Raw genomic sequence first — 14512 nt, 5'->3', positions numbered from 1 at the left:
CAAAAGTGTGGAATAAAACCTGTTCGAATGATTTGGAATTGTTCACGAGAGTCAGTGCAGCGTAAGTGAGAGGTATCAACGAGACTGGGCGCTCTAAATTCCAAGTGATATGGACATTACTGATTTCGAGGCTTCTTTGAACTGGTTAAACACGCAAAATTACCTCATGTAAACCTGTAGACATGTTACGAACAGGACATACTAATACTAATGTGCATTCATACCTCTCTCTCTTACCTTTTTAATGCAGATAATACATTAAATTACATATAACCAAATGGGTTTACAGGAACAGTTATTTGGAACACAACTGCTACCAGTACCATTTTCTTTCTAGGAATATGAAGTCTTTGACTGCATAGATCACTCACTCTCTACAAAAAACTTGAGTCTTATGGCACTGATGCTTTTACACAAATTTCTTTTGAATCATACTTAACTGACAGAATGCAAAAAGTTGTGCTAAATACTTCAGACAAAGTTGAAAGGAGAAAATATTTTGGTTACTGGGTAGAAATCATGAAGGCGGTCATCAAGCAGAATTAGTACTTTTTCAGACAATAACAGAGTCACAATTATTCCATTGGAGAGGAGACAGTAGAAGAGTTTGATAATGATATTTTAAGGGAATTATTAAGTGGTTCCTTAAAAATGGACTCACCCTAAAATATGAGAAAACAGTTTTGTAAACAAATCTAGGTAAGTTGACAATTAATGTAGCACTTGAATAGGACTCAGTAAACAGGGAAAAATACTCTATATTTTTAGGTGCACATACTGATACAAATTTTAACTGGAAGAAGCATAATATTGAGCTGCTCAAATAATTAATTTAATATTTTTGCTCTTAATATAATTGCTAGTGAGAGTAACAAATGAAGTGATGTCCATATCTACAACACTAGAGGAAAAAATGACCTTTGTTTTCCATTGTTACAGCTGTCAGTGGCTCAGAAAAGAGTTCAATATGCAGCAAGTTAAATGTTCGCTAATTTACCCAATAACATAAAATAAAAACATATGGCAAAGCAAGTTTTAAATTTAGCATAAATCATTTCTCCTGGACAACACCTTTGTATTAAAAAGACTGATAGCAAGTAAAAACAAAAAGTAAGTTTGTAAGTGTAATCGTATGAGTGAGACTAAAAAGTAATTTGTCACTTAATATTAACATAACAAGTATATTTATCCTGTAAACAGACTCATTTGACATCATTTTTGATAAAATAATTATTCAGATGATCTATGGAACACATAACTAACTACTAACTAATTAGGTAATTGATGGTTACAATGTCTGTGTTTATACAGTGTCTGTATCTATACATTACAATGCATGAATGCATATCTGAAGGAAAATATACTATTCTAATGATTACAGGTGTGGTAAATATGAGTATTATGAAATGGAATTGACATTGATATCATCTGTTTGTGACAGATGAAAATTTGTGTCAGACCAGGACTGAAACCTGGATTTTCTGCTTATCAAGCAGTCGCCTTAACCACTTCAGTCATCCGAGTGCATCTCCAGGACCAACCCAAACTTCCATATGTCACAGAGTCCATGACCCTTACACTTATACATTTCATGACTCTCACACAGGCAGACACAAATATTTCACCATCATTTTAGCCTGTCGAGCCAAGGATACATCATTGATGGTTACCACATCTGTGTTTATACAGTGTCAGTCCTTTAATTGTGTTGCACAGTGTTTAACATTTCAGACCCAGTACATATGCTAACATTGATTGCACCAGTTAGAGTCCAGTGGTGTGTGTGTGTGTGTGTGTGTGTGTGTGTGTGTGAGAGAGAGAGAGAGAGAGAGAGAGAGAGAGAGAGAGAGAGAGACAGACAGAGAGGGGGGGAGGGGGGTGGGGGGGAAGGATGCAGGAACATAGGGAGGAAGGAACATATTGCATATCACAAGATACTAGACTATAAATGGTTAATACTTTAAACATAAACTTAACACTTCATTTACCATGGGGGCAGGGAGGACAGGCTGGTAAATTTGCCCCTGGTGGATCAGTACAGCCCATGTCAATACTGTATGGAATTCCGAGATAGGCCTGAAAACCTTTATCTATAGGATGGTGACCAGGTGATGTACCCAGATGCCATTTTCCTGGAAAATATTTTTTACTGAAGAGCTTTGCTACATTATTGACTACTTACAAACATGTGTATCACAAACATTTATACTTATCGCATATCACAATGAAAAATGAAAGGCAATAACTGGTTAATACTTACCTTATGTGAAAATTGTGTGAATTTTACACACTTCCTCTACTGCACTACCTGAGATTATCATTCTTTCAGAAAAACTTTGTACCAGAGTACACATCTTCACTCTAAGTCCTAGTCCTGGAGGTACAGTGTACATGACAATTCTTTTTATATTTTTTATGGTGTTTGTGTACATCACAGTTCAACTAAAACTTATGTTTGCTACAACAAAAACAATTAAGAACAATATTATGAAAGGGATAGATTTTACTCACCATTTAGCAGAGATGTTGAGCTGCAGACAGGCACAACAAAATGACTCCTAAACAAGTAACCTTTTGGCCAGAAGGCTTTTACTGAATCAGACAACATATACAAACACATTCATGCAAAAACAACTCACACACACATGACCACCATCTCTGGTTGGCCTCGGCAGCCAGAGACAGTGGTCAAGTGTGTGTGTGGGTTGAGTTTGCATGAATGTGTGTTTGTGTATGTTGTCTAGCTCAGAAGAAGGCATTTTGGCTGAAAGCTTATTGTTTAGCAGTCTTTTTTGTCATGGCTGTCTGTGAGTCAGAATCTCTGTTATATGGTGAGTGACAGTCTATCCTTTTCATAATACTGTCATTATTCCATCCTGGATTTTCCATTCTTGTTTAAAAATCATTAAGGAGTAAATTTATTGGGAAGGAGTGAAATAATTGCAAGTTTTTGAAAGGCTTTTGCAAGATGTGCTGATATCTACTTTACACAATATTCCTACGCATGATTAGAGGTGCTTCTAGGGGAGAAACATGCTGAATTAAGTTTCTTGATCTGTTTATCTGTTTTGACTCCATTTTAAATCAATTCCTGACTGGATGTGTTTGAAAAGACTAGGAGTGACACAGATCTGTAATTAAAAGCAGTTTGCTTATCTGTGGTTTTATAGATGGGTATTACTACAGCATATATAATTCTATTACTAAATATGACTTGATTAAAAGATGTATTACAAAGATAACTTATGGGTAATCACATCAAGTTAGCACAAGGTTTCAACAGTCTGCAAGAAACCTTAGGACATCTTCTCTTTTTGTAAACATGTGTTACATCCATCCATCCATTCCAGACATTGTTGGATTGGGACTGGTACCGTAGTTCTCCAACTTACAGACCAGCCATAACTCCTGTACATTGACTGTTATTATAAAGGGGGGGACTTCAATGTAGATTCTCTGAAAGAGGGTAATAGGAAAAATGACCTTGAAGTATTACTCGGTTCTTTCAATTTGACACCTGTTATTGATTTTCCTACTCGGGTGGTAAAGGATAGCAGCTCACTGATAGATAACTTCTTTATAGACCAAGATAAGTTTAACCAGATAAATGCTAAGCCTGTTGAGAATGGTCTTTCTGATCATGGTGCACAGCTAGTTACAATATATGACATAGCTCCATTCAGCAATACTAAACAGTCCTCCAAAGTAGTATGTTCAGTCAACGATTTAACAATTGCAAATTTCAGGGAAAGCCTACAGCAGTTAGACTGGGATGAGGTGTACCGTGAACCTGATGCCAATTTAAAATATAATTTATTTCATGACAATTTTGTAAATGCATTTGAAAACTGCTTCCCCAAGAAAATAGTTAAATATACTCGTAAGAAACCTTGTAACAAACCATGGCTTACTAAGGGTATAAAAATATCTTGTAACCGGAAAAGGGAAATGTATCTGACAGCAAGAAAGAGTAGTGACCCAGAAACTATCAAAAATTATAAAAACTACTGTGTTATATTAAGAAAAGTTATTAAAAAATCCAGGAGTATGTGTATCATGTCTGAAATCAGCAACTCTGATAATAAAATTAAATCAATTTGGAATATTATTAAAAGAGAAACAGGTCAACCAAGAGCAGAGGAAGACAGTATTACCATCAAATTGAATGAAAACTATACGAACAAAAAGTCAGAAGTTGAAAATATTTTTAATAATCATTTTCTAAATGTTGTGGATATAGTAGGATCCAGGTGTTCATTAGAAGATGCTAGGCTGTTAATGGCAGAGGCCATACCTATGCAATTTGATACAATTGAAATCTCACCCACTTCTCCCTCTGAAATTAGGAAAATAATAAACTTACTTAAAAGCAAAAACTCACATGGAATTGATGGCATTTCCAGCAAAATACTAAAAGCTTGTTCTCAACAGATAAGTAAGATTCTCAGCCACCTGTGTAATAGCTCTCTGGAACAGGGCATTTTCCCTGATAGACTGAAATATGCTATTGTTATACCATTGCATAAAAAGGGGGATAGATCTGATGTCAACAATTACCGTCCAATCTCCCTTCTAACAGCTTTATCCAAAATTTTTGAGAAAGTAATGTATTCAAGAGTAGCTTCACATATCTGTAAAAATGAAGTACTAACAAAATGTCAGTTTGGTTTCCAGAAAGGTTTTTCAGCAGAAAATGCCATATATGCTTTCACCAGTCAAATTTTGAATGATCTGAATAACCGAACACCTCCCATTGGGATTTTTTGTGATCTCTCAAAGGCTTTTGATTGTGTAAATCATGAAATTCTGCTAGACAAGCTCAAGTATTGTGGCATGAGTGGGACAGTGCACAAATGGTTTAATTCATACCTAACTGGAAGAGTGCAGAAAGTTGAAATAAGTAGTTCTCGTAACATGCAAAAATCAGCACATTCCTCAAACTGGGGAACTATCAAGAATGGGGTTCCACAAGGGTCAGTCTTGGGTCCTTTGTTGTTCTTATTATATATTAATGACTTGCCATTCTATATTCATGAAGAGGCAAAGTTAGTTCTCTTTGCTGATGATACAAGTATAGTAATCACACCTGAGAAACAAGAATTAACTGATGAAATTGTCAATACTGTCTTTCAGAAAATTACTAAGTGGTTCCTTGTAAACGGACTCTCACTGAATTTTGATAAGACACAGTACATACAGTTCCGTACAGTGAATGGTATGACGCCATTAATAAATATAGACCTTAATCAGAAGCATATAGCTAAGGTAGAATATTCCAAATTTTTAGGTATGTCCATTGATGAGAGATTAAATTGGAAGAAACACATTGATGATCTGCTGAAACGTTTGAGTTCAGCTACTTATGCAATAAGGGTCATTGCAAATTTTGGTGATAAACATCTTAGTAAATTAGCTTACTACACCTATTTTCACTCATTGCTTTCATATGGCATCATATTTTGGGCTAATTCATCACTGAGGAATAAAGTATTTATTGCACAGAAGCGTGTAATCAGAATAATAGCTGGAGTCCACCCAAGATCATCCTGCAGACATTTATTTAAGGATCTAGGGATATTCACAGTAGCTTCTCAGTATATATCCTCTCTTATGAAATTTGTTATTAACAACCAAACCCAATTCAAAAGTAATAGCAGTGTGCATAACTACAATACTAGGAGAAAGGACGATCTTCACTATTCAAGATTAAATCTAACTTTGGCACAGAAAGGGGTGAATTATACTGGCACTAAAGTCTTTGGTCACTTACCAAATAGTATCAAAAGTCTGACAGATAACCAACAAGTATTTAAGAAGAAATTAAAAGAATTTCTGAATGACAACTCCTTCTACTCCATAGAGGAATTTTTAGATATAAATTAAGAAAAAAAAATATTAAAAAAATAAATAAATAAAAATAAAAAAACACAAAAAAAAATAAAGTTGTAATATTAACTTAAGTATGTTGTTAAATTAACCTAATTATGTCATGTATTGGAAAATTCTACTCATTCCACATCATTACGAAATATCGTATTCATGATCCATGGAACTAGTATTAATCTAATCTAATCTAATCTAACCACTCTCAAAGGCATCTTAAAGCTAATGTCAGCCCCCCCCCCCCCCCCCCTTCCAGGCAAAATTCAATGTACTTCTTCTGTCTGAGTCTAGTGTACACCACATGGTCAAATGTAACATCATTTTCCAAAGTGTTTGCACATCATGCTGTTGAGATGGGACTTGAGAACCAACCTGGGATTTATCTACACTACTGGCCATTAAAATTGCTACACCATGAAAATGATGTGCTACACATGCAAAATTTAACTGAGAGGAAGAAGATGCTGTGATATGCAAATGATTAGCTTTTCAGAGCATTCGCACAAGGTTGGTGCCGGTGGCGACACCTACAACGTACTGACATGAGGAAAGTTTCCAACTGATTTCTCATACGTAAACAGTAGTTGACCAGCATTGCCTGGTGAAATGCTGTTGTGATGCCTTGTTTAAGGAGGAGAAATGCATACCATCACATTTCTGACTTTGATAAATGTCGGATTGTAGCCTATCACGATTGCGGTTTATCGTATCACGACATTGCTGCTCACACTGGTCGAGATCCAATGACTGTTGGCAGAATATGGAATCAGTGGGTTGAGGAGGGTAATACAGAATGCTCTGGTGGATCCCAATGGCCTTGTATCACTAGCAGTCAAGATCACAGGCATCTTATCCGCATGGCTGTAACGGATCATACAGCCACGTATCGATCCCTGAGTGGGGACGTTTGCAAATCAACAACCATCTGCACGAACAGTTCGACGACGTTTGCAGCAGCATGGACTACCAGTTCAGACACCATGGCTGCAGTTACCATTGACGCTGCATCACAGACAGGAGCGCCTGCGATGCTGTACTCAATGATGAACCTGGGTGCACGAATGGCAAAACGTCATTTTTTTTTTGATGAATCCAGGTTCTGTTTACAGCATCATGATGGTCACATCCGTGTTTAGCGACATCGCAGTGAACGCACATTGGAAGCGTGTATTTGTCATCACCATACTGGTGTATCATCCAGTGTAATGGTATGGGGTGCCATTGGTTACAGGTCTCGGTCACCTCTAATTCACATTGACAGCACTTTGAACAGTGGACGTTATATTTCAGATGTGTTATGACCTGTGGCTCTACCCTTCATTCAATCCCTGCGAAACCCTACATTCCAGCAGGATAATACATGACTGCATACTGCTGGTCCTGTACCGGCCTTTTCTGGACACAGAAAATGGTCGACTGCTGCCCTGGCCAGCACATTTTCCAGATCTGTCACCAATTTAAAATGTCTGGTAAATGGTGGCCGAGCATCTGACTCGTCACAATACGCCAGTCACTACTCTTGATGAACTGTGGTATCATGTAGAAGCTGCATGGGCAGCTGTACCTGTGCACGTCATCCAAGCTCTGTTAGACTCAATGCCCAGGCGTATCAAGGCCGTTATTACGGCAAGAGGTGGTTGTTCTGGGTACTGATTTACAGGCTCTATGCATCCAAATTGCATGAAAATGTAATTACATATCAGTTCTAGTGTAATATATTTGTCCAATGAATACCCATTTATCATCTGCATTTATTCTTGCTGTAGCAAGTTTAATGGCCAGTAGCATACGTTGATGTGGAAAATCACTTAACAACTGCATCCAGGCTGAACGGCACAATGGTTCCCATCATTAATCTGCAAGGCAGATATGATATTGGGCCAGCACACCTCCCCAATCACAAAACTGGGCACTTAAATGCACTCAGATATCCAGGCAGTTATGTATTAAGATATCTTCTGCACCCTTGAGGAGCTCCTTATTTTGGGTCTGAGGAATAAAAAGTGTATCTGATCTAATCCAAAGGATGTTCAATATCCTGTTGACAATGACATAATTTGTTTGATTCCCAGTTTTAATATTTTCCACAATTCATATAATGAACCACTTATCTACAGAAACATAACATGCTGAATTACATTGCTTATTGAAGAATGCTATGCTTAGATTCTTTTAAAATTTCTTTTAACTGTATAACAAGCAGCCTCTAAAATATTGTTAAACAGTGAATCACTTGGAACTACCGAAGTTGGAAATGTAGGACATTTTAACATGATATGTCAAAATAATTAAAACAATAATTATATTTGTGTTTAATAACATAAAATATACTGCAGTAAGCTAAACATGACAATAAAAGAAAGATAATGACTTGAGTAATAAGGAAAAACAGAGTGAAACTGTGGATCAATAATTCATACCAATCATAGCAGTCCTATATCCAGCATCCCTCAAGATTTCTGCCAACGTTGTCTCATTCTCAGGAATACCCCCGACAGCATCTTTAGCAAAGTTTTGCACAACTCCAGTCCTTAGTCCAAGTCGACCAGTGAGGAGTGCACTTCGAGATGGTGCACACACCGATGCACTAGCATGAAAATCTGTGAGCCTAAACAAATAAAATATTAAAAATCCATCTGTTCATCAAGAACAAAGTAAAGTTGATTTTTCTCCTCAAAATATGCACCCTAGGTCATTGCACTTAGCCCCACACGAGCAAGTCAACTTTAACAAAAGCAAACAGCATAAAGAGCGCTTCCTTGACCCAGATTATTATCAATGGTGGTTGTCTGTATTATTTCATATTAAAAACTCTTCTTGTTATGTCTTCCAGAGTTATTAGTTATGAAGGTATATTGTTTTATTTTATTTATTTATTTTTTTTTTTTCCTTTTCACAGAAAACATTATTACATATGTGAATTGGAAGCACTTGCCATAGTATATGGGTTCCAAAACTTTGAAGGAAAAATTTATAAATACATGTTTAGTGAAGAGAATGGTGATGCAAACCTGAAGTTAATGAAATTGTATTACAATTCTTATAATTTTCCTTTATTCACAAAGGTTTTTCTATTCAATAGAAAGTCCTTAAGTACACAGGAAGAAATTACTCAATTATTTGCATGGAAGCTATGAGCATTATGGAATTAATAAAGTATTATCAAAAATACAGGAAACTGTAATATTTAATAATTTGTGGAGAAGGTTCAAGAAAATATTTGCTGGATGTGATAAACCCCAGTGCGTAAGTCCACTAATGCATTTTCAAAAGGTTTAATACACTCTGTTCTAACCAATGCTCCAACAGTGTTAGTTGTAGTAGATATACTGTGACCATTAACTAATTCTAATGGCATGTGTAAATACATTATTATAGTAATGGCAACTTTTTCAGTACATATAAAGCTTTATCCAGTAAAAAGGGCCAACACAAAAGCCTTTGCAGAAAACTTAGAAACACAGTATTTTCATAAAGTTGTGGCAAAATCTCTATTATCAGACAAAGGCCACAATTCATTCTGAAAGATTTATGCAATATATGGGAAAATATAAAATTAAACACATAAATAATTCCAGTTACTTTCCCCAAGGGAATATATAATGAAAGAGATTAAAAGGCTATGTTGTTTACATTGTAATAAAAAACACACTGTTTGGGCACATCACCTACTGATTTTCTCCCAGTGAATTAATGTTTGGGTAGATATAGAGTTTACAGCTTTAAGTGAAATATCTAAGGATGAAAAGATTATAGTCTCAAATGAGAAGATGAAAATAAAGGCTAAGGAAGAGAAAAGAAGTCATGATAGTTGGGTGAAACCACACAGTTATAAAGTAGAAGATTTGGTTTAGTCAAAACCAAAGAAAAATCCAGTAATGTGAATGAAGAGATACATAAATTCCTACATGTCTACCACGGCTCATTTAAAATGATAAGAGCTACTGATGATAGTGAATATGAACTAAGATATCCTATATCTAATAAAATACATGGCCTGAAAAATATAACTGATTTGAAACCTTACATATCTTCAGTAACATGTCTGAAAGTACAACAATATGAGCTGAAACCATTTCTGAAACTGGGAGCCATTCATCTGGTGAATACAACTGAAAACACTGTGGAATGTAAATAAAATGATCAAGTAGGGACTTCACCATTCTTCAGTGAAAACACTAAGTGGCAAGTAGTGCTTTCCACAACTACATTAATCCATTCTGCCCTTCCTGGTTCATTCATATCCATCTCATTTGCATCCAAGATTCTGTACCAACATGTCTTTCTGTCCTAACCAGTGTTTTACCCATTCTACAGTTTCCAGTGTTCCAAAACTATGGTTATTAACTCTGATCCAACATGATTCTCTCATTAGGATCCAAAAGTTACACTTCACTATTTTCCTTCCTTGCCTGCCTGAAGCAATTTAAATGATTATAGCTTCTAAGCCATCCAGTCCTATTTATATAATATTTTATTCATAGTTTATCTTGATTACATAATAATGTCTGCATATGTTAAGAAATACACTGTTCCAATATTATAGTGAAAAATACCTTGTTATTTTTTGGTTCAATATTAATGAATATTTTGTGAAAACATAACAAATCTTTTTCAGCTTAATATTACATAGCTGAGCTATTTCAAACACATTCAGTGACATTTGTTATCAATTTGTAAGAATATTGTTGAACTAGTAAGTTCAGTGGTCTATGTATAGGAAAGTGCCTTTTCAGTAAAAGAATATCACTGTGCAGCCCTTCAGCCCACAGTAAAGAAAGTTGAAATAAAATAAGCAATTTTCTCCACAGTAATGTTTATTGAGAACAATGTTTGTCTTGGGGTAGCCCTTCAGGCTTGAGAAATGATAACTGTGTTGTTTAAAATGAAGTAATTAATTGGTATTTTGTCTGTCCTATCATGGGAAGTGAAGCTTTTTTTAATATCATTCTTGTCTGTTACCATGAAGAGTCATTCTTCAGAGTAATTTTTGTAGGAAGGACAAGGAATGTATTTGATGTTTAATTAATGAAGTAGTGATGCAGTAATGAAGTGACAAAACATATGAGGTATATGTAATAATAAGGTCAATTAACCCGACAACAGCTGTGAGAGAGCTGTGCTAATCTCATGTCCCTCCACACTACACCCAATGTCACATTTGGCAGAGGATGACATGACTGTCAGTCAGTCCTGGATGGCCCATCTAGGGCCAGAATGCAGAACTTTACTTTTTTTACATGTAATGATGAAGTTAATCAGATAATAATGGTGACTATAACAAAAAATTAGGTAGAAAGTGAAGGCTGAGGAAGCTGCTGGGGACCCTGTTGTTCTGTTAGTTTATTTTTATGGATACACTCCTTCAGTTGACAGGTTTGCAAGAAAAGAATTGAATGACATTATGGACAGAATGTTCCAAAATGAACTTTCCAACTTTCATCAGCTATACAGTGTGTGTCACTAACTACTGCCACCAAGAATAACTCTGAAAGTATGATAGGAGCTGAGAAGTTTGGGGGACAAAAGTTACTATGATGTTGATTTTCTGTTGCTAGATGGGGTCTCTTCAGTGATATAAAGGTCAACCTTTTTTTTTTTTTTTTTTTTTTTTTTATGGGGTGCTATAGTTTGGTACTTATTTTCTGATAGCAACTATCGAGACAAATCCAATGATGTGTAACAGTAAGGTCTTTGAAGGTCAACAAAGGTCACAAAGGTGGCACAGATGTCCATTTACAGAAGGTGTTCAAAGTGATGACCATTGGTATCAATACAATGCTGCAATCTTCTTATCATGGATTGAGTGGTATTCCTTATCACATCGGCATTTATCAGAGCACTTGCTCTGACAATTCTCTCTTGCATATCTTCAGATGTAGTTGGAATGTCTTTATAAACAATGCCTTTTATGAACCCCCAAAAGAAAAAAATCCAGATGCATCAAGTCTGGCAAACAAGCTGACCCTGACACATCTCCTCCATGTCCAATTGAATGATTTGGGAATTGTCTCTGCAACTCATTTCTAGCCATCAGCGAAAAATGTGCCGGACACCCATTGTGTTGACACCACATTCTGTTACTTGTTCCTAAAGGTATTTCTTCCAATAACACACCTTACGTTTCTTGCAGATATGTGCTGTACTTCCTACCATTAAGATTCTCTTTGATGAAATAGGGGCCTATGATTCAGTCCTCCAAAATCCCGCACCATACATTCACCGACCATGGTTTTTCGTGTGCAACTTGCTGCAGTAAAAATGGATTTTCAGTTGCCCAATAATGCATGTTATGAAAATTAACATTTCCATGGTTCATGAATGTAGCCTCATCAGTAAATAAAATCAAATGAATAAATGTGTCGTCCCTCTGAATCTGAAGTTTAGCCCATTGGCAGAATTCAATGTGATGCATACAATTCATACCAGTTAATTCTTGGTGGAGACTGATATGGTAAGGATGATATTTATGGAAATGCAGAACCTGAACAATACTACTCTGGCTCATGCCAGATTCCCTTGTGATTTGACGTGAACTAACACAAGGATCTCGAACCACAGTGGCAAGACCATCAATTTCTGTTTCCTTGTTAGTAACTTTTCTTTGATGGACATGTTTCTGATAAGTTAAAGATCCAGCTGTTCTCAATTTGTCATACATATATTTAAATGTATGATGTTTAGGGTGAGTACGTTGAGGATATCTTTCAGTGTATAAGTCTCTAGCTCTCACTGAATTTCGTTGGCATTCTCCGTAAATGAGAAGCATTTCGACTTGTTCTTCAAAGGAATAAATCATTCATATTCACTTGATTCAATGATACTACTCTTACTGTTCCTATTAATGTTGTATTTCAAAACCGTCAAATGGTGTTTACATGTCAATGGCGCGTTAGATGGATACACTGTATTTGGCGAATATTTACTATTTGCACAATATACGAGAGAGAATTGTCAGAGTATGTGCTTTGATAAGTGCCAATGTGATAAGGAATACCACTCAATCCAAGGTAAGAAGATTGCAGCACTGCATTGATACCAATGGTCATCACTTCAAACACCTTCTGTAAATGGACATTCATGCCACTTTTTTGACCTTCGTGACCTTCAAACACCTTACTGTTACACATCATTGGATTCATCTCGATAGCCGCTATCAGAAAATAAGTACCAAACTATAGCATCCCATTTAAAAAAACAAAATTGACCTTCATATCCCTGACATGACCTCACCTAGCAACAAAAAACCAATGTCATATTATGGCCCCTGTTGTCCCATGTAGCATTTTTCCCACAAACTTTTCAGCTACTATCGTACTTTCAGAGTTATTCTAGGTGGCAATAGTTAGTGACTCACCCTGTATGTCATAAATGGGGATAGGTAGAAAGGTAAAGCTCACAGCATAATGTCCACACAGACACCTCAAGTTTCTGTAGCACTTTAACAGAGTTCAATCTGCACCCCATTTGTAGCGTGCAGGGCAGGTAAGCATTATTCCAGTTCCTCCCATGTCCAGGCTATCATGTCCTTATTAACATGTGCAGTTGCTGCTCTGATGAGAACTTGCAGTTTTTGCAGGACTCTTACAGGGGACTGGTAGACAGCACCCTTCACAAAGTGCCAAACTGGTGCCACATTGGCATCACTCATGCTTGAACATCCATAACTCATCTTCTTCGTGACACTTTCAGACACATAATATAGATGGCTGCAAATTTTATTTTCAGGATACTGTTGCATTTACCTCCTCTATGCTGTAAATTAGCCATTTATCTTTCTGCATTAGTGAACTTAATTAGTAAGCTTCTATGAAAAATTTGTTAGTGATTAATCTGCTGAAAAATACAATAAATGTGCAAAAATCTGAGAGAAATAAATACTGTAGTTTTTGAACAATTAAAAATTGAAAAGGTTAAGTAATTTGCTTTGGTTTAAAGGTCATTTGGACCTTAAGGATAGCTTCCATCCTCTTAATTTATTTGAGAGTCTAATATACAGAATTTTGCTGTATATATGTTCTAAGTGTTTTAAACAGAATATACATTTTACAGGTTTCATAAAAATATTTTAGCTTACTAATGTAAAGTAATTTTGTTATTTCTGGTATGGACTGGGTGGTTACAATTAAGTGCAGCCACTCACAGAGATCCACTGTGGGCAGTAATAACGTATGGCAGCAAAATTTCTAACGCTTTAATGTGGAACTGATCTACACTGGGAAAAAAGTAGGTCCTATTTTGACCACCAGGTGCAAATGTGCAGAATATGCCTTGAGCATCACATGGTTGGAAACTTTGTCACAGAGAAAGAGTAGCAGTGCCAATGAAATGGACTAATAGATGCCAGAGATCAGGCTAAGATAAGAATAATGTTCTTTCCAGAACTATGCAGTGCAGTAAATAAAAAAGTATAATAAAGAGAATTTTCATGTTCAGTGCTTCACAGTAGCTAAAGACTATGTTAAATGGTGTTATCTGTCCTGTGTACAATGCATTTCAAAGTTAAAATGGACAGTGTTATAGCAATCAAAAATTTTTGAAATACTTAAAAAAATTGTTTAAAAATGTGTATCAAAAGAATTTACTCAAGAAAATGTAAAATCATTTTTGCACATTTACAAATCTGTAT

General features: G+C 36.0%; 1 protein-coding gene across 1 annotated transcript in view; it reads right to left on the bottom strand.

The window, feature by feature from the left end:
• Positions 1 to 1937: 1937 nt before the first annotated feature.
• Positions 1938 to 14512, bottom strand: part of LOC124775539 (arylsulfatase G-like) — a 58341-nt gene continuing 45766 nt past the window's right edge. The window contains exons 3-5 of the mRNA XM_047250369.1: positions 8304 to 8491; positions 1989 to 2132; positions 1938 to 1942 (exon numbers count right to left, since the gene is read on the bottom strand). Of these exons, the coding sequence (XP_047106325.1) occupies positions 1938 to 1942; positions 1989 to 2132; positions 8304 to 8491 (337 nt within the window). The remainder of the gene's footprint in view (positions 1943 to 1988; positions 2133 to 8303; positions 8492 to 14512) is intronic.

Source organism: Schistocerca piceifrons, chromosome 2 (genome assembly GCF_021461385.2).
Source record: "Schistocerca piceifrons isolate TAMUIC-IGC-003096 chromosome 2, iqSchPice1.1, whole genome shotgun sequence".
Taxonomy (NCBI): domain Eukaryota; kingdom Metazoa; phylum Arthropoda; class Insecta; order Orthoptera; family Acrididae; genus Schistocerca; species Schistocerca piceifrons.
Note: the sequence above shows the minus strand (reverse complement) of the source record. Positions and strands in the feature narration are given on the sequence as shown.